Source organism: Macrotis lagotis, chromosome 1 (genome assembly GCF_037893015.1).
Source record: "Macrotis lagotis isolate mMagLag1 chromosome 1, bilby.v1.9.chrom.fasta, whole genome shotgun sequence".
NCBI classification, from domain to species: domain Eukaryota; kingdom Metazoa; phylum Chordata; class Mammalia; order Peramelemorphia; family Peramelidae; genus Macrotis; species Macrotis lagotis.
Window position 1 is genome coordinate 270,735,836 of NC_133658.1, and position 21,151 is coordinate 270,756,986.

The 21,151-nt window shown below is 38.6% G+C and overlaps 1 protein-coding gene across 1 annotated transcript in view; it reads right to left on the reverse strand.

Moving 5' to 3' along the window:
* Window positions 1-7,363: 7,363 nt before the first annotated feature.
* GATA5 (GATA binding protein 5) overlaps window positions 7,364-21,151 on the reverse strand; it is an 89,304-nt gene continuing 75,516 nt past the window's right edge. Inside the window, exon 7 of the mRNA XM_074210427.1 lies at window positions 7,364-8,204. Coding sequence (XP_074066528.1) covers window positions 8,175-8,204 — 30 coding nt within the window. The 3' untranslated portion in view covers window positions 7,364-8,174. The remainder of the gene's footprint in view (window positions 8,205-21,151) is intronic.

Here is a 21,151-nt window from a genome sequence, read left to right on the forward strand (position 1 = left end):
TATGCTAGCTCATCTGATTTTCAGTCCTATGAGCTAAATGCTGTTATTATCCTCTTTTTTACAGATGAGATAACTGAGCCTGAAAAAATTTAAGAGCTTTACCCAGAGTCATATAGTTAAAATGTATCAAAAGCAAGTTTTAAACTTAGGTCTTTCTGGCTTTAAGTCTAATACTCTACCTGTTGGGCCATCTTGATGTTTATGACTTCAGTTCTAGAGGTGCTTGCATTGATCATCCCCAGGGGTATTCTGGTGTTTAACAACTAGCTTTCTAGTAAAAAAAAATAGCATATACTCAACACACTTTAAAGTTTAATCTGCATTATAACTCTAAATAAGGTTTTCTCTAATGCTACTGTTCAAAAGCCCCCACTGGTGCACTTTTACTCCTACATGATTACAAGTTGATATCAAATAGTTAGACAAATTTAATTAGCTTTTAGTTAGGAGTATTTACTAAGATGGTATAGTAGGAACAGTTGGAATGAAACATCCCTCCCAAATCTGTGATATATGTTTCTACCAGCACATAAAGAGTCCGGGGCTCAAGCTAAGCTTAAATAAACCCAAGTTTAGAGGACACACACACACATGGCAAAAAGTTAATTCATAGTTTCTGGAAAATTATCTGCTAGAATCCTCTGGATATAAGATAGCTTTTTTGCTGTCTCCTTGTAGAGTCTTACATCTATCTTTCCTCACTGACAGCGTGGCTCCTGATTCAGATATTGTCACCAGCCAATGCCATCCTGGGGACACAGCTAAGAAATGAGTGAAAAGTCCAAATCCACCAATCTTCTGGAACTTCATGAGATCCTCTGGCCAAGAAAGTTGGACAATGACTCAGATCAAGACTGAAGTCAGTGTCCTTTCCTCTCTGCCCAAGCATTTCCTTCTCAGGCTTTTAGCTGGAAGATTTTTACCCTAAGTTACTATTGCTTGGATGTCCGATTTCAAACAGCTTGTTGGTTTTATATAAGACTTTCAGTCCCTTAAGCAATCCAAATAGACTTCCTGGATAAAATCTCTCCAGACTATCCAGGGGGTTTCAAAAATTTTTGAATTTATCAAAGATTTTTCAAACTTATTCAAAGTATGTAATGTATTGATTCAATGAAAGTGCTCAGGCTTTGTTCCCACCTGGGCAAAAATGGAGATTTGTTCTCATCTGGTTAAGGTATTAGGAGGTAACATCTTACCATTCACTCTAAATCAGGTGGGATAATTTTCTAGATTGTCCCTCACCCCTTTTACATACATCTTTCATATTCATTCAGCAAAATAACAGCATCTTGTGAAAGTCAAAGAATAAATTCTTTTCATAATCTCTCTTAATTGATGTACATAGGGAGGTAATTACACTGCTATCTTCTATCCTGGTTACATCAGAATTGGAACTTTGTATTTGGTTCTGGGCACCATAGCTTAGGAAGGACACTGACAAATTGATATGTATGCAGAGAAGAGTGAGCATGATGGTGAGAGGAATGAAGACCATGATATATACAGAATAATGCTAATATAATTAATAATTAATTATTGTGATATTAAATGTCATTAATAATGCATTGCTATATATATAGACTGAAGTGGGATGAACCAACTCAGGAGGCAGAGTCTTCTCTTATGAAAGTGGAGGCTGAATAAAGCTTTGTTGGAATTGTCACAATGCTCCATTCTCAGCTACATGGCCTCCAAAGTGCCTACTCCCTCTGAGATACAATGGTGCACTGAATAAACATTAATTCATATCTACTATATTCAAAGTCCTGGACTAGATTGGGAGAGGGGAGGGTGAGAATATAAAGCTGAAATAAGACAATTGTTGCCCTTGAGGGGTTTGCAGTAGGATGGGATATAAATAAAAATAGCAATGTCACCAAAGTACCTAGCATAGCAATAGGTACTTAATAAATTATTGATTGAGTCATTTTGGGCTTCAAGGTAATGATGACAGAATAATTAGATCCAGTTTTATTTGATTGCTTCCCACAACCTTTTTCCTCTAAGTAGTGCATTTGCTTGGTATCTTCTTCTTGGGTATCATGCATCTCAATCTGAATGATACCAGTATAGATAAATGAAGGAAAGTTGCAGGAGTGTTAGTATGAACTTGAAGATATCAGGGTGCAATGGTTCTCTTACCTGCTACCCATCCTTCCACCCACTTCCAACTCACCCAATCCTATTTCAGAAAGGAATGGAGCTTAAAATAACTTCTGTGATGGAGCAAGGTCGGATAATAATAACTGACATTTACATAACCCTTTAAAACGTTTGAAGTGATGTCCATGCATAAGCTTATTTGGATCTCACAGAAGCCCTGGCAGGTAGGTACATCTATTTTCATCCATGTTTTAGAGATAGAGAAACTGAGACTTGGAAAAATTAAGCAACATGTGCATGATCATGTGGTGAGTAAATGTCCAGGGTGAAATTTGAAATCAGGTCTTACTGATTCCAAATTAAATACTTAAACTACTATACCCCAGTGATAACCCATTAACTTAATCTGTTGTATCAGTGGCCAAAAATTTCCTTACTTGATACTGTTGTGATAATGACCATTCTATTTAATAAAGGGAATTTTGGTTCCCTTATATGGGTGCCAGAGAAGGGAAAAGTGTCCAGAATTGAGCTTCCTTTCCCTCCATGGGTTTGTCTTTCCTTCAAGAAGAATACTGGGTTAGACTCTGTTTGAGGATGAGACACTAATTTCTCTGCTCATTCTCTCATGAAAACCCTGGCCAGGCCTCAAGGCTCATTTTAGAAAGTGTGTCAACTGGGGTTGCAAACTTACAGGATGTGTATGCAGTGTCAGAACCAGATGTTGTAACTTGGTCTGACCTTCATAGCTTAGGAAACACACACACACACACACACACACACTCACTCAACTCTCCATTTGTAATATATATTGCATCTTCCAAGAACTTCTTGGAAGTCCTTCAATTTATGGTGTGTCACCTTCCTAGAAAAGTCAAAATGACATTAGTTGATTCTTTTTCCCATTAAAATGATTTTAGAATACTGATGCCCATTTCTCCTTAGAAATCCCTTCAATGCTTTGAGGATCCATTACTTCACCAACTATTTCATGCAGATCCCAATCTTTCCAAGTCTTATTTGATAGTCCTTATGAATTGCTGGGACTGACAAATTTTATCATCTGATGGTCAGTTTTTTAGTCCACATTCTGTGTTGATGATTTAAAGATTGGCTCAACTGAGTCTGTCACTGGTCCATTCTTGAGGCCTTTCCACCTTGGTAGGGCTTATATTCCAATGGAATTGCCTTTTGGACCCCAGGTTCCCTCAAAGAACCAGAAGACTTTAGAGGATTTTATACCATATAAAGTTTGACTCCTTAGGAAGAGATTATTATCTTTTTTTGTGTATGTCATGGATTCCTTTAGTAGTCTGGGTAATACTATGGATCCACTCTCAGGATGTTTTAAAATGAATAAAATAAGATACATTGGATAATTAAGGAAACAAATATGTTGAAATATAGCTACTAAAACTTAAAAAAATTCCTGGACCCCAGGTTAAGAATGCCTGTTCTAGGAGAGAAGCTTTTAAAAGTGGGGAAGGACGGGGAGAGAAGAGGAATGACTTGGAACAGGAACAATTGGGGAGGAAAGAAGACTGGAAGCCACATGAGACCCTGCAGAATTCTTAAAATATTAGGCTAAGAGAGATGTAAATAGTACAAAACTATGGAGGCAATAGTCAAGTTGCATTCCACTCTGGTAAAACTACTTCCTTTTGGGTACTGCATTTTAGGAAGGACACTGATAAGTTGGAAAGTGTCCAGAAACAAGTAACTGTAATGATAAAGGACTTTCAGATCATGTCTTTTAAGGAGAAATTGAAAGAAGTGAAGATATATATATATAGAGAGAGAGCATGAAGTAGAGAAAACTTAGCAGAGGGAATGCTCCCTGGCCATCATGAGCAAGAGGAATTAGATTCCTTCTTGACCCAAAAGTGTAGGGCTGGAAGACAGTGGTTAGAAGTGACAAAGAAGAAGATTAGGCTTGCTATAAAGAAAAACTTTCTAACCTTTTGAGCCATCCAAAAAAGGAATAGGCTACCCCAAGGATTAGTTGGTTCTTCCTCCAAGCAAAGGCTGAAGGAACATTTGTTGTTCACCCTTTGTTCTTAAAGAGAACTAATGACATCTAAGGATGAGGTTTTGACTGAATTGGATTTAAGGGAGCAGAGCTGTACAGTATTCAACCTCACATTTTCCTCCAGTCATCAAAGTCCAGTGACAGAGCAAAAGTCGTGATGACAAGTGATGGTCCAGGATGCAGTGAATGACCTTGGCTTTTCTAATTTGAGGTTGAGAATGGTTTGGTAGGGTTTCTTGTTGGGTTGGACTAGATGCCCCTGAGTGTCTTCCAATGTTTAGATTCTTGTAATCCTGAGTAAATACTTGATGTACTGTGTTAGTCCCTGGTCTACTCATTTTAGTAATCTTTTGCCATTTCCTCTCCTGATCTTGAAAAAAAAGACTGGAAATTTTAGATTTTGAACCTTTTTTTTCAAAACTGTCACTAAAATCAACAAGGATCTATTAAGCCCCTAGTGCAAAGCCTTGTGTAAGGAACTGCATAAGATAAATACAGAGAAATATCATCCGACTAGGACCATCCTGTGTCCCCTCCATGATATTTGAGGTACTTCTCTTCTTGGACTTTACAATCTAATAAAACTGGCTTACTCTTTGTTTTTTACATATGATCCATCTCTATGCCTTTGGACTGGCTATTCCCCATGCCTAGATCATACTCCCTCCTCATCTCCACCTTAAATCTCTCCCTTTGTCCCAGCTTGAACACCATTTTCTATATAAAACTTTTCCTGTTCCCTCCCCCCCTCCAACTAACTACCAGTGCTATCCCTTCCCAAGTACTTTATACTTAAGTGTATTTATTCTTCATGTTCATTTTGTATGCATTTATATATGTAGCTGACAGCTCTCCCTTTAGTAGTAATTTGTAATTTTTCTGTGTTTGTATTACTACCACCCAGCACAGTGCTTGGTATATATTAGATAGTTAACAAATACTTGGCAATTGATGGAAAGTATCCTTTTTTCCTCTTAATCTGGCTAAGATGGGTTGGATTTATTCAAAGAGAAACTTTTAAACTAAAAGTAATCAAACCAAACCAACAGCAATAGCCACAGATCCTTATCAAACAGGTGGAATTAGTATCAGGACTACAGGTATCAGACTCAAACCAAATTAAAGTCTATCTAATGGTTAAAGTAACTGATACTGCTACTCCTCCAGGGAAGAGTACACAATCCCCTGCACCAACAGGCAACTGAAACATCAAGAGGTTATTTTTCATTCTTAGCAGAGGATGCAGATGTGTGTGTGTTTGTGTGTGTGTGTGTGTGTGTGTGTGTGTGTGTGTGTTTTATGTATATGTAGTGATAGATAAGATAACCCTCCACTTAACATGACTCAACCTCAATAATCCTCCCCAGGCTATCTGAGTGGGGGATAACGATTTTAATAGAGGTCATATAAGGGATCATATCAAGTGGAAGATGATTAGAAATAATTTTTCCTAGTAACTCTAGACTAATTCTTTTTTAGCCCCTAGCCAGGCTGAGTAATGCCCATCACACCAGGGGCAGAGGGCAAGAGACAGAGGAGAAAGAAGAAAAGAAGTTAAATTGTTGCCACCCAATCCTTGAGCACTGTCTAATTCTCTTAACTTTAATCTATCCTTTTGGGGAAACTTAGGGAATGAAATGGGATTCAAGGATCGGATTGGGTTTGACTTCAGTCCTGGCAAACATTAGCTAAATTCTTCAAGAGTTGAATTCAGGGAGCAGGGAGCACACTTGGCATTGTATAAGAATAATAGAGGCTCACTTGTTTTTAATATTTTAAGACCCACAAAGCATTTTTTTCACTATTATTCTATTGGAAAATCAAAGATTTAAAGCAAAACGGGATTTAAAGGCCAACTTCTTTCTACCCCTTTCATTTTACACATGAAGAAACAAAGATGCAGAGAATCAGTGACTCACCCAAGGTCACAGAGTCCAAAAGAACAGAACCAGCACTTGAACTGAGGGCTTTTGATTTCCAAATCTAGTGCCCCTTATATTATATCACACTTTCTGAAAACAAAGCAAAGAAACATATTACCAGAGGAAGAGTCCATGCTGAGAGGAAAATGTGTGTGTGTGTGTGTGTGTGAGAGAGAGAGAGAGAGAGAGAGAGAGAGAGAAGAGAAGAGGAGAGGAGGGAAGGGGAGGGAGGGAAGGAAGGGGAGGAGGAGAAGAAGGAAGGAAAGACAGGAAGAGAAAAAAACAGAAGAGAAACAGATGAGAAAATAATCATTTATTAAAAGGTCATGATCCTAAAAAAGTTTTTTTTATTTTCCTCCCTCCAGAGTACAAAGGTTATCTTCATTTTACAATGGAAGAAACTGAGGCCCAGAATGGTAAAGCTACTTAACAGAAGTCACACAGCTGCTGAGAATCAGATTTGGGATTTGAGCCCAGGTCTCTTGACTCCCAAGCCATAATGCTTTCCATTTCACTTATACTGCTTAACCAGAAAGACTTGTGGTGATTTCTCTGGGCTCTGTGCCTACCTCTCATACTCACCTCATCAGTTCTAGAGCTCATGCATTAGATTTAGGCCAAAATGACTTGAGGCTGGAAGATGAGCCTGCAGCAGATCCATCAAGGTCAACCAGAGACCAAGGCAACTGGTGTCTGTCGAAGGAACTTTCTTTCCTGTTAGGATTATTTCAAAATGTAATAAGCTCTCTTGGGAAGTAGCGGCTACCTTATACTGAAGGTCTTCATGCAACAAACAACTGGACTGGCCTCATGCAAAGACTGTTACATCTCTTCAGGAGTGTAATAACTGAGATTGCTACTCAGAAAGATTAGCTTAGGTATCCTAGGATTAAGTTCATCTCTGAGATTATAAAACTTTAAGTCCAGGAGCAGTTTTAAGAGAAGCATCTTGGAGGAGAGCAAAGCAGATGCTAAACGAGAGAAAGTAAGGAGAAGAGAGGAGGCAAGAGAAAGGTAGAGAAAGATAAAAGTTGTGGAAATGGAAGCTGTGAACTCAGTATTTAGTGAATATTTTTATTTGTTTTGTTTTCTCTTAGTTTTTCTGTAAAATCTTTTATTAAAGTTCAACTTTGTTTTGACAAATTAAGACTAAAAAGGGTTTTGTCAATCAATTTATAAGTATTTATTAAATTATTGCAGTTGCTCATTCAGTTGTATCTAACTCTTCATGATCCTATAGACCACAACATGCCAATACTGCCCATGAGGTTTTCTTAAAAAGACAAAGAGTGGTTCGACATTTTCTTCTCCAGTACAATAAAGCAAACAGAAGTTAAGTGACTTATCCAGAGTCACATAGCTAATAATTATTTGAGGTTAGATTTGAACTCAGGTCTTCCTGTCTCCAGGTCCGCTCTATCCATCTATTTATTATTTATTTATTAAGTACATTGACCTTTGGTGTCTATAAAGCGGACACCTCAGGGTGGCTAACTTCTATATCAGCGAGAGACCATTTATTTGGACAAATGAGTGTTTGTCTCACATATAGCTGGCACTGAATAGCCATTCTGCATTCTCTAGGGTATTTTGCCTACATGGGAAATGCTCCCAAAAGATTTTTGGCATTCTTACATTGGTGGGAGTTGAGCTGAGGGGCACAGGCTGCCCAGAATATGGCAGTGGTCCTTACACCTTCTCTGTTGCTGTTTCTGATGTCGTTGCCTAGTGGAGTATAAGCAACACCCTGAGCTCATTTTTCCCTACTGGCAGGAAAAGACTGGAGAGGGAGGGAGACGGGTCCAAAGGAGCCAGTCTGGCTGATTTTTTGGCCAGCCCAGTCTTTGAGCCTGATAAGTAAACACTCGAAGCTCTGACATAAATTATTCTAGTCCTTGACAGCAGGACACTGACCAGGGTCACTAGATAAGGAGGGAGAAAGCCTTGCATGTCTCTCAGTCCCACTCAGATATTTCACAATAAATGTCACAGGGAAAGAATAGACACTTCTGTACCCATTAGGCAGCTGCATGTTCCTGTCACCTTGAGAAGGGATGCATTGTCAGAGCCGTCCAAATATGCACACACCAGCTGTTCATCTGCTTTCCTCTTCTCCTTCAGAGTGGAAGTGTAGCTTGGGATCCTTCCTATGAAGGGAAAGTTTGGTTAAAATGGCTTCAATCTTGAAAAGATGATCTGTTTCCCATCATGATATGATGCCATTTTCAAGAATTTTAAGTACACACTCTAGAATCACAAGAACCATAGAACTCTGGAATGTTAAGATGCAGCCCAGTATTACAGGATACTGTTCTAGTATTTCTCTAGCATGCCCTAAAACTATAGGTTCTAATCTAGAACTTCAGAGGAGGTGGTTGCTAGAGTTAGAGGAGCCTGCCTCTCAGTACATTAGGAATGCATTCTAGAATGTCTGAAGAGTCTATGTTGGAATTTTAGGGTTGAAATTTTTTGAAATTTTATGATTTTGAATTAGAATTTTGGCAGCTAGGTATCTTAGAGAAGAGAGCGATAGAACTGGAGTCAGGAAGACCCAGTTAAAAATCTGACCCAAGACGTTCACTAGCTGTGTGATCAGGATCTTTGTCAAGAAAAGAACATATTTGGATCAAAAAGAATTGAACACAGATGAACATATGAACAAAAATATGGAATTTGATGAGTAAATATATTATGCTTTTCTATTTAGAATGCTGGCAATATATTCCAGGATGCTAAGATTCTAAGTTAGTGGCTTCTAGATAGTCATTTGATTATTTTACCAATAGTTGTGGAGATATACCCAGCCCTTTCCTACCTTTCATCCTTGAGCTTTTCTTGAATCTTTCTCCAGTGTTTCCCCTTCCTGCCCTTAAATTCTTTCATAATCAGGTCATAAAAGCGCTCTGAAGACATTTCACTAGATTATGAATTATTTGATTCAAAAGGGCAAGTAGTAGGCCAGAGAAGAGGCAAAGGGCTGCCATTCTAGCTCATCTATTGTTCTACTAGATATGCCTGTAATTTTGCAAGGTGCACTGTGTCTTCTTAGTTAGTGTTCTTAGGGTAATAATAAATAGTTCATAATTATATGAATCATTAGTTGAATCATGTCTGAATCATGTCTGAAGACTAACCAAGTTAAAAGTAGAGATACTTATTTCCAAATGACTGGTAAGATATGTAGCATTAACACACACATATACCTATATGGGTAATAGGTATGTATGTATATATGCAAATACATATACATTTAGGTACATATACATATATATATGTGTGTGTATATTTGTATATTACTAGGGCTCTTGAAAGGCTTGATTCTTAGAAGGGAACTATTTGCTTAGATGAAATCATGGATAATAATAATAATAATAATAATAATAATAATAATAATAATAATAATTAGCATTTATATGGTGCTTTCAAGTTTTATAAAATGTTTTCTGACTATGATCTTATTTTATCCTCACAATAATCCTCATTTTACATATGAGGAAACTGAGGTATATGAGTTTAAGTGACTTGCTTAGGGTCACAAAATTAGTAAGTGTTTGAGGTCAAATTTTAACTCAGGTCTTCTTGACTCTTGGTCTAGCACTCTATTCACAGAGTCACCTAGGATGACTCTCCAGCAGGAGATGCAAATATTAGAATCTGTCTTTAATAGGGAGGAAAACAAGGCTCAGAGATCTTGCAATTAAGTGACTCATGTTGACACAGACAGTAAACATTGAAGCTGGGACTCAAAATAAGGCTTTATGACTTCAAGTCCCTTCTTTTCCAACCATACTATGAAGTCTTGCCAGGTCAATCCATCTCCCTCTTCATCTATTGCAACTTTTCCAAATTGATTTAGGATTGAAGTGTAATGGTCTAGGCAAGAGCATGAGTTACTAGGAATGGTCTGGGATATCAATTGTTTTTCTGCTCCCCAAAATTTGAAATTTCATCTCTAGCTTCATTATTTTTATACCAACTTTTACAAATGCCAATGGAATTTCCCCCTTAGGAATCAATTCTTCAAAGAAAGGACATGTTGGGGAAGGTTATAAGGGTTATACTATTGTTATTTCTCTTGATCTTACTTACTCAAGGATGTGTGTGTGTGTGTGTGTGTGTGTGTGTGTGTGTGTGTATAATCATGTTTATGACTTATTCTGTGTGAAGATGTCTATATGGTATCACCCCTATATTGGGGTGAACAAGCTAAGGAGGCACCTAAGCTATCTAAGTAATTTGCTCAAGATCATAGAACAGGGTAAGTAGCAGTTCTGCCTCAGCTTCCTTCTCTAAAATGAAGTGAAACTCATTTTACTAGAAGATTTCCAAGATTTTGAACTCTCAGTACTATGATTATGTGTCTTGAAAAGAAGATATGTCCAAGACACACTTCCCTAATCTGCTTCCATTATGTCAACACCTTGGATAAAAGGGTTTTCCTAACTCTGAAGCCTACTATAGACCTTCTGACTTAAAAAGGTAAGTCCTATAATGAAAAGGCACTGATACTTGAGTACAAAGGTGGCTGGAGCTGTCCACAGCTGAATGTCATTCATATGATAGGGAGAAGGGCTTAGTCCTGAAATAGTAGCTCAAAAGTTACTCATTAAACAAGACAAAATGGAAAATATAGCTTTTGTATGAGCTCACATTTGTTTGAACACCCAATGTTTGGATCCTTGCCTGACCAGTCAAGAACATGATTATATGAACCCAACCTACCTTAGAGAGATAATGTGAAATTAAGTCACACAAAGAGAGAAATAGCATCCAAGACTATGGAATTGATAATAATCTCTATATTGTTTGATTGTCTTGCTATATTGAACTCTAGTTAGACAGCATCTGCAGTACTATGTTCAATTCTGGAGGTCATATTTTAGGAAGGATTGTTAAGATGACGAGTATATGGGGGTGGATGGGGTGTAATCAGCATGGTGAGTATCTCTAGGTTTTGCCATATGAGAATCTGTTGAAAGAATTAGGGACATTTATACTGGAGCAGCCTTGGTGGGGGGGAGGGGTAGTTGTCTTCAAGTATCTGAAGGGCTGTAATATGAATTGGGGATTTGATTTGTTCTATTTGACCCTGAAAAGATTAGAACTAGAAGAAATGGAATGTAGTGATAAGGAGGCAAATTTAGATTTGATTTAAGGAAAAACTTTTGAATAATTAGATTGATCCAGCCACATGGGATACAAAACCCTCAGTTTGTCTTTTAAATCTCTCATGATCTGACTTTCACCTACTTTTGCAATCTGATTTCATACTATTCCTCTTTGAGCACTCTAGAGTTCAACCAAATCAATTGTTTTGCTGCTCCCCAAATTTGAAATTGCATCTCCAGCTTCATTGTTTTTATACCAACTTTTACAAATGCCAAGAAATCCCTCCTTTCTGCCCACTACTTAAATTCCCTTAAGGTTCACTTAAGTTGTCACATGGACCAGAACACTCTTCTGAACCTCACTGTTGTCAGTGCTCAATGCTATCTCATATTATATTGTATTTCCTATCTCTGCAAATGTCACCTACCTTCTCCCCTCCCCAAGAAAAATGTTAATTCCTTGAGGACAGAGACTGCTTTTCAATTTGTTTTTGCTCCAGAATATGGCACAATGCCTCCCATATAGTAAAGGCCTGAGAGTTGCTTGTTGTGTTGAATCAAAGAAAAACAACATGATCCAAAGCATAACCTAAGCAGAACATTTAAGAAATAACTAAGCCTTTCCTACTCAAAGTCAGCTTTTTAATGAGAATTTGGATTCTTAAAAAAAGTCTAATTTTAATTGGCTGGATAGTGAAACCTATTGACCCCTTCTCAACATATTTGTAAATGCATAAAATAAAATATGTAAAATTACAAAGGAAACAAATTATATTGAAGTAAATATACAATGTTTTCTCCCTACAAATTCATGGACCTGCTGAGATCTTAATGATCCTCAGACCTCAGTTTAAGAATCAAACTTTAAAAGAGCAATGAGGAATGTTTGAATATGACCTGTGAAATCATTTGGTCTAGCACTGCCAAGGCAACTTCAGGTGGGACTTGAACTCAATTAATCTAGGAGTGTTTTAGCAGATTCATTTTTAAGTTGATAATTTTGCATGACCCACAGATGTTGCTATAAATATCCAAAAGAATTTTGGCAGAAAAAAAGTTCCCATCTCTGCTTTAGAAAATAAGAAAGTGGAGGGCAGGGGCAATCACATTTTTGACTTTTTTATTCCTAGAATTTGGCATAATGTCTGAAACAGAGAAGATACTTAATGAATGTTTGTTGATTGATTGTTTCAATCCAACAATGACTTTCCTTCTCTTCTACCAATTGTTATGAAAAGAAAAGATCCTTATAGTTGCCTGGGAAGCATCTTTACACCTTTGGGATTAAGTATCTTCTTTTCTTTTTCTGAAATACTATAGAGAATGAAGGATCGATAATAATATCCTGGGTCATGTGATTTTTTTCATCTGTGGGAAAGGTCAAAATGGTTACTCAGGTAGTTTGTGGTTTAGTGGGAAGGTATGGTTGTCAAGTTAAAAGGATTATAGTCTGAAGGAAAGCACCAGAGTATCTGGCTAGGTCTTCTTGGGTATAGGGTTACTCTATAAAGAAAAAACTCAGTTGTCTTTCTGGATCAAGTGGGAGCTGAATGCTATGGAACCTTAGGAGGAATTCTACCAGGAAGGATTGTTTAGCAATATTAATAGCCCTGCACTCTCATTGCTGGATAGTAATCTTTTTTTCACACTGGTGATCACATAAAATTTATTATTGATAGCCTTATAAATACTCTTTCCCCTTGTAAATAGATACTCTTGGAAATAAAAACACATTTATCATCTGGAATGTGTGGTAGGGACAAAGAGAAGAAAGCAAGATCAGGTTCCAGGGTCGGGGCATTGTGATATAGTGCTCTGAAGCAGACAGCTCTCTCCTTGAAATGAGGGGAAATTTTAATCCTGATACATGTAAGAGAGAAGTTATCAAATTCAAATTTCCCATTTTATGGAAGAGGAAACTGAAGCCTAGAGAGGTTGCAAGTGACTTGGCCAAGATCATGGTGGTCATGACAGTCAGATTTGAACTCAGGCTCTCTTACTTTACATTTAGGACTCTTTCCCCTATGGTTTATCACTTTCACTTGTGATCTCAGGCAAGTCACTTCAGTGTATAGACATGCAGTTTTTCCTTCTATGAAATGAGGATTATATCTGCTTACTATTACCTCACAAGGTTATTGGGGAGAAGGTTCTTGTTCAACATGAAAGTCCTGGAGAAATGTAAGCTATTATTATTCCCTTTTGGCAGACTGGAGCTTTGAAGAGTGCAAACCCACAATCAGGGATTTCCACATGAAGGAAGCACAACAAAGAAGAAGGGGGCTCTGAGCCCAGAAGGCAGGGTTCTTCTGGTCATTTTAGAAAAGGGACTGATTCATAGGATGCTGAGGTCCAAGGACCTCCACATACCTTCCTTTTTCTTTTTTTTTTTTCCCAGAGAAATCTCCTGGGCTTCTTAATTGCTATTTGACTAAAACAGATCTTTTAAGATGATGGCCACTATTTGCATTTGTGTCTTTATTTATGCTCTTAACTTGCTTCTGCTTATTTTTAAAGCCTCTTTCCCCCCCTCCTCTTGTTGTTTATATTTGGGAACGGCCTTCTGCTGAGTGCCTGAGAACCCTCCAGATCCTCTGCTTGCTCTCCTCTCAGTTGCCACTTCCTTAGGATTGGCTGCTGTTTTAATCTTCCAGACTGTTTATTAACCTCCCCCACCTTCCTCTGCTCAATTTATCTGCAGTAGATTTCCAATACATTATAAAATTTCAATCAAAATTCCTCAGGGTGCTTTGCATTCTCTGTTGGATCTCTAAATCCTACTTGCTCTCACCTTTAACCCTTGTTGGCTGCCTTCCCAGGAAGAGGTCCTATAGGCTGCCCTGGTGTCTGGAAGAAAGCACAGCAGCCCAGGGATTGCAGTGTTCTGGGTCTGAGTCCCTAGGATGCTCAGGCTTGCTCGGAGCACTCAAGAGACCTAGTTCTTACTCCCCCGACCCTCAAGACTGAGCTCATCCTTGGAACAGAGACCTTGGAGGATGCAGCCAGCCTGCCTGCCTTGCTTTCCTTTGGGGCCATTAGTGGGGGGATCAGTGGGAGGGAGAGCCCAGAGGAAAAGATGCGACTGACAGAGTGTGGGGTGGGGAACTGACTCTGCCAAGTTTAGAATCTTCTCTCCTCTAGGGAGGCTCAAAGTTGTAAACTTCTAGTACTTGAATTTGTTTACTGTTGGAATCATCTGACTTCCTGTTTTGAGGGAGAAAGGCTTTGAAAAGCTTATTAAAAAGTCTTAGAAGGCTTCTTGAACCTCATGCATCCCTAAGCAAGAAGTATTTTGATGATTTTGATGAGCATGAATACAAAAACTGATGGGTCATGTTCTTTATAACTACTCAAGCATTTGTATATAAAAAAAGGAGAAACATGAACATGGAGGGGAAGGATGGAGAGAAGGGAGGAAATATATTTGGACTAGAGCAAACTTGATTTCATTAAGCCAGAGCTCTGAGGGAGGCCAAGAGGGCCCAGATGCTTCAAACCCAGGGTTTGGCAAGCCCCATAGGGTGTGGGGTAGGAAAGAGGTGAAAAAATGAGGTATTGAAAGGATAAGGACTGGTGCTGAGGAAGGAAGGGGATGCTGGAATGGATAGAACTCAGAACATTCCTTTTTTTTTAGGTTTGTTTTTTTTTTGCAAGGCAAATGGGGTTAAGTGGCTTGCCCAAGGCCACACAGCTAGGTAATTATTAAGTGTCTGAGACCTGATTTGAACCCAGGTACCCCTGACTTCAAGGCAGGTGCTTTATCCACTACACCACCTAGCCGCCCCTACTCAGAACATTCTTAGACCATCCATGTAAACCTCGGGAATCATCTCTTCTCATAGAATTCTATGACATTACTAGGATATGGAAGAGTGGGCTTCACCACTATAGGTACAAACCAGTACCTATATGCCTATAGTAGGAAGAGGTCAGAGAAAGGTAAAGGTCTTGTTTATGATACTGGTTACCCGGACAGAAATTGTCCCTTCTCTATTCCTACCCCCTGTACACTGATCACCTCCTCTTCTACCTTTCATCTAGCACTTGATGTTTTGCTCATTTAATAATACTGTTCCTGGAAAGGGAATTTCCCCTAAGACCAAATTCTCCAGGGAACTTCTCTAGAAAGGGGAGTATCAACCTAGAATGAGGTTAGGAAGTCCCTATAAATTTGCATTGTTTCTGTTCTTTCTTTGGATTTCTCCCAGACTGGAATCTGCAGGTGAGTCTCTTCTCTGGGACTGTGGTGAGGAAATCAGTTGCTAAGTGTCCCAGTCTCTGACTTTCTTTCCTGGGCCAGCCTCGCTTCAGGTGCCTGGCTTCAGGATCCCTGACCAGGTTAGGGCCAGCACTAGTCTCCTTGAAGAAATTATACAAACAGACTGGATTCATCAAGTGGCTCCTCCGGTAGGATTCCTCCCTCCCTCCCTCCCACCCAGAGGTTGTTTTTCTTCCTTCTCAAAGAGAAGGAACAGAACCCAGAGAGAGAGAGGATTAAAGGGCTGCAGGCACCATCCCCTTATCACGTCTATGCATTTAAGTGGCCCTGTTACCACATTAACAATGGAAAATGTGAGTCCACTGCCATTTGGGGCCTGCCACAGGAGATGTTTTCTCCTGGCCAGACACCCCGTCTTTGGCTTGCCTTCCTTTTCCAGATAGTGGGCTCCCAGAGTGTGGGATCAGCAGACACCTCCGACCTCCTGCTGCACTGAGGCCTGCCAATCAGCTCCCCACCCTGGCAAAAGCCCCGGGGCTGTGGTACCGTGGTGGCTGCTGGCTCCCCCAGCCACCCCATTTATCACTGGGAGAGAGAACTTACTCTGGTCACTGGAGCCTGTGGCTTGTCAACAGGGAGGTCCTTATCTTCTCAAAACATTTACTTAACTCTTTGTCTTTGGGTTGAGAACAATGGGAATTGGGGGTGGAAATAGCTGAGATCAGGCCAGGGGAGGGACCTGGGAAATTACTACATACTCTGACTCTTTCTGCTTTGGAAAAGAGTTGGTTGGGCACTGAATTAGCTATGCTGGAGGGTGATGGGGAAAGAAAAATTACTTTAGCGATTGTTCCACATTCACTTATACTGTCTCCTATCTTTTCAACTCTTTGCCTGGAGCACATTCACCCCTCACCTCCACCTCTTGGAATTCCAGAGCGAATCTTCTTTGGCTACCCATTACTAATAGAATAAAATTAAAATCATATTGCCTGGCAATATTGCCTTGCCATCTGACCTTTCCTCCAAGTCCTACCTTTCATGGGAATATAGCTTTGACACTAGAAATAACCTCTTCATTTTATATACATAAGTAACTGAGGCCATAGGTTAAATGACTTGCCAAAAGTCATAAAGGTAGTGTCAGGGCTGGGATTTCCAGTCTGATGACATATAATGCTCTTGCCCATATTCTGTGCTTCCTCCAAAACGAGCTACTTCTTGCTCTCATCCCCCATTCCAGAGCAATCTTTGTCCTTTTCTTTCTCTGTTCCTCTGCTTGGCCTACCAGTCCAGCTCAAATGCCACCTTGTCCATAAATTGTCCAGTTGATAATAGTTTTCCCTCTTGCACCTTACCTGATATTTTGTTTTGTCACTCTCTATGTATCTATCAAGGGATTAAAATTATAGTTACCCATGTTTATAGATTTTTTTTCATCAGGAAGCACCATTGCTCCAACTTTGCCCACTCTAAATTTGGAATCTTCCTAAGATTCTATGCTAAATATTTATTAAATGAGTCAATGAATGAATGGGTGGATGGATATAAATCCTTTTTGAGTTGTGAAGTTCAAATGAGAATTGTTGTGAAAGCAATTTGAAAAGTACAAAGTGATATATACTTGCGAGAGATCATTATTATTATTATTATTAAAATCTTAATTTAGAGTCCATTTCTGGGAACATAGAGATGGAAATTAGGAATGAAGAGAGGGCAAGGAGACCCATCTAGAAACTTGGAGTGATGGGGAGAACCTGGGAGTCATTTATGGGGGTAGGGAGAAGAAGCCTGGTGGTCTGAGCCCCTGGATGCTCTGTGCATTATCAGTTACCACTAACTTGGTGTCTTGGGGGCTTGAGTGAAAATTAAGAGAAATTTGGTGAAACTGAAATATAGCAAGAGTTTGAGTGTGGTGGGGTCAGGGTGAAGATGGGGGTGGAAGGGTTGGGGAATTAACATTCTACAAAGTCTACCTAACATGGGCTATGGGAATCCAAAGGTCAGAAATATGATTCCATGCAGAGTGACTTGGCTCTGAACTTTCATTTTCCACATCTATGTCTTTATCTTGGAGATTCAGTGCCCAAAGTCCTCGGGCATACAGTTCTGTTTTCTGTAGTAAAGTAGCCACTTCCTTAACCTCCCCTCCCCAGCTCTCATCCATCTCATCTCTGAATTTTTTGCTATTGTTTCTTCAGATTATAGAAGAATGGACATTTTTGAGCATGTACATCTGTATATAGTCCTGGGACAGGCTATAAAAATGGACAATGACTAGGTCCCAGAATTAAATTAGGAGAATAGGCTGGATTGCCTTCAGGAAATTGCAATTAAATTCTCCCAGAAAACAAAGACCCATTTTTCCAAAGCCAATATTCTCCTGTCTCTCTTCAAAGCCATTGGTCACTTCCTACATGAACTTTCTGGATTCTTTTAATTCCTAGAGACACCTTCAATACATTGTATTCATTTGTTTTTATCCCATATTTGCTAATCTGTGAAACTAGTTTTTAGTTTATTTTGTTATTTAGTTTATTATTCCATGTAGAGATTGTTTTCAATATTCATTTTTATAAAATTTTCTCCCTCCTTCCCAAGACAGCAAAGCAGCCTAATATAGGTTATATCTGCACTATCATGTTAAATATATTTCTATATTAATCATGCTGTGAAAGAAGAATCAAAACAAAAGGAAAAACCCATGAGAAAGAAAATTTTTTTAAAAGTTAAATTTATAGGGGCAGCTAGGTAGCATAGTGGATAGAGCACTGGCCCTGGAGTCAGGAAGACCTGAGTTCAAATATGACCTTGGACATTTAATAATTGCCTAGCTATGTAACCATGGGCAAACCACTTAAAGCCATTGCCTTAAATAAATAAAATAATAATAATAAAGTTAAATTAATAGTACTTTGATCTGTGCTCAATTTGTAAAATTATAATGCTTCCCCACTCCCTCCTCCTGTATAAGACAAACTCCCCAGGGCCTGGTATAATAATAAATGACTGTAGATTGATCCACAATTTCCTCAATAGTAGGTCCTGTTATAGTAGGTGGATTTTGTTCTCCACAAAATCTGTTATATCTATTTGCCTCTGTGACCACCATGGTCATTCTACTTCAGCTTATCATTATCAGTTACCACTAAACTTTCAATAGTCTCTCTTTTTTTTTTTAAGATTTTTCAAGGCAATGGGATTAAGTGGCTTGCCCAAGGCCACATGGCTAGGTAATTCTTGTCTGAGATCGGATTTGAACCCAGGTACTCCTGACTCCAAGGCCACTGCTCTATGCACCTAGCCGCCCCTCAATAGTCTCTTAATAGCTTTCACTGATCAATCTCCCTCTTACCTGTACTAAAGTCTCTTATGCTTTTCTTGCAGACTAATCTACCTCGGGCATCAATCTGGGCATGACACTACACTCAATGTTTTTTATTGGGTCTGTATTACCAACCAAATAATGTTCAAACTTCTCTGCTAGGCATTCAAACAGCTTCAGTTCTACTTTTCTAACCTCAACTAATACTGCATACCATCATGTGGACTATACTTCACCCAAACTGGAATACTTATTCCCATTGTGCCTGGCCCATAGTAGGTACTTAATAAAAAATAGCAGGCAAGGAGGTCCCAAATGGGAACTTGGAGGGATGGGGAGGAATGCATCCTGACTTGTGATGCCTCCAATCCCCCTTCTCTTTCCTCTACCCAACTTTGTGAATATGCCAAGTGCTCTCTCTTTGATGTGCACATATCTGAAAAGTCCTCTCCACTGCTTTATCTGTTGCACTTTCTTAACTCAAAAACTACTTCCTTTAGAAAAATCTTCCCTGATTCTTCTAAACAGTAATTTCCCCCTGTCCAATTTCATATAGCACTTTGTTTTGTAACTTCATATGTATTTATCATACAATATTGCATATTGTAGCTATGGATGTGTCTATAAAAGAGGCAAATAAGGGGAAACCTATTCTTCCTAGTGTGATTTTCAATAAGCACCAGCTATTTTGATTAAGAAATAAATTTCCTGTGAGGTTTTCAGGCTCCAAGAATCTGATCTGATGGCAGGAAGTCAAGACTCAGAATTACCTTGTGTTTTTGTGTTTAGTAGCAAGGGAGTATTGTCACAACTAGGAGAAAGAGGAAGAAGGGGGGTTGAAAGAAAGTCAAGAGAAAATATAGCTGAAAATATAGTTGAGAATTAATTGTCAAGAATCTTTCTGTGTGAACCATGTGGGGTTAGTTAGCTTCAACTAGTAAAAACTACTAGGGGTCTATCAGTAGTAGGTAGTTGCCACAGGAAGTTGTAGACCAAGCAGTGGGTGGGGTGGTCAAGGATGCCAAAATGTTGCACCATTTTCCTATTTGCAAATGGAATGTTGAAGGAGTGCTGAGAAAAAAGGTGACTTTCTTAGGGATCCAGTTGGGAAAAGGTTGCTGACAATGCTTCTCATGCTTCTTATTGTTTTCTTTTCTAATAAAATTTAGTGATGATAACATAAATACACCTCTAATTCTGTACTTTTTTGACTTAAGTTTCTGTTAGCATGATAAGAATTGACTATTTAAGTCCAAGTTGACTTTAGAGAACCCTAGTTTTACATTGGTATGGGAGTTTGAGTCATATGGATCATAGAATAGTCCTCATAATCATGAACCCAAGATTTGGAGTACAAGTTGATCCAGGGCAGTATGTTTGTTACTTTTCTAGGCTATAAACTCAGCAAAGGTAAGGTATCATGTCTTAGCTTGATTTTGTCTTTCTCCTAGACCCTAGAACAAAACCTTAGACTCAATAAACTTAAAATTCAAAATGTTTAAACTAGATATAAACATATATTTGTAAAAATAAAATCATTTTAATACAAAATATCTATTTTATATAATAGATTTTATAAAATAGATTAAATGTTATCACACATTCTTATTATTATGAATATATATTTATCCAATTCATGTATATCATATCTCTATATATACACATATGTGCATATATATGTATATTGAATGAATGAATTAATTCAGATCAAGATGTCCCTCTAACATTCCTTGTTTCCTCAGTTCAGGGGGCTTTGGGACATATAGTTTATTTATTGATCTTTGTTGCTGTTTGAGCATAGGAGTTCAATTTAGGGTTGAACTTTGGTTTACAGTCTGTGATGGCTTTTCCTGGAAAACCTTTGGACAACATTCTCTACTAATTTCAGGTCTAGTGGAGCTGAAGACATCCTTGAGGCAATTAACCCTTTGGAAACACTTTTCAAGCCTTTTCTATGGTGGAAAAGCTACACTGATAAACTAGAAGTTTGGAAGTAAGTCAAAGTCTCCTGAACAATTTGGATTGACTCTAAGCATAAGACTGGTGTTTTGATTCATAAATGCTAGCAAACACCTAGTTTCCTGGGACAATGTAGACAAATTTGGTGTTAGTGAATAGCTCTCTGAAACAATATGAACAAATATAACATTAGTGAATAGACCTCTGGGGCAGTGTGAACAGTTCTAAGGCTACCAAAAACTCCTTGGCACAGAGGAGACAAGCACAATATTTGTGAATAACCCTCTAGGATGATGTGGACAGGTCTGAAGCTAATGAAATGCTCCTTGGAACAGTGTGGACAAAGCACAATCAAATCTGGGAAAGGTAGGAAAGGCCTAGAGCTCTTTATATAGAATCACTTTTTACTGTGACTTTTAAAAATGTGACATTTCTCAAGCAAAAACCAAACCTACCAACCTTATGCTAGAGGCAGATTCTAGT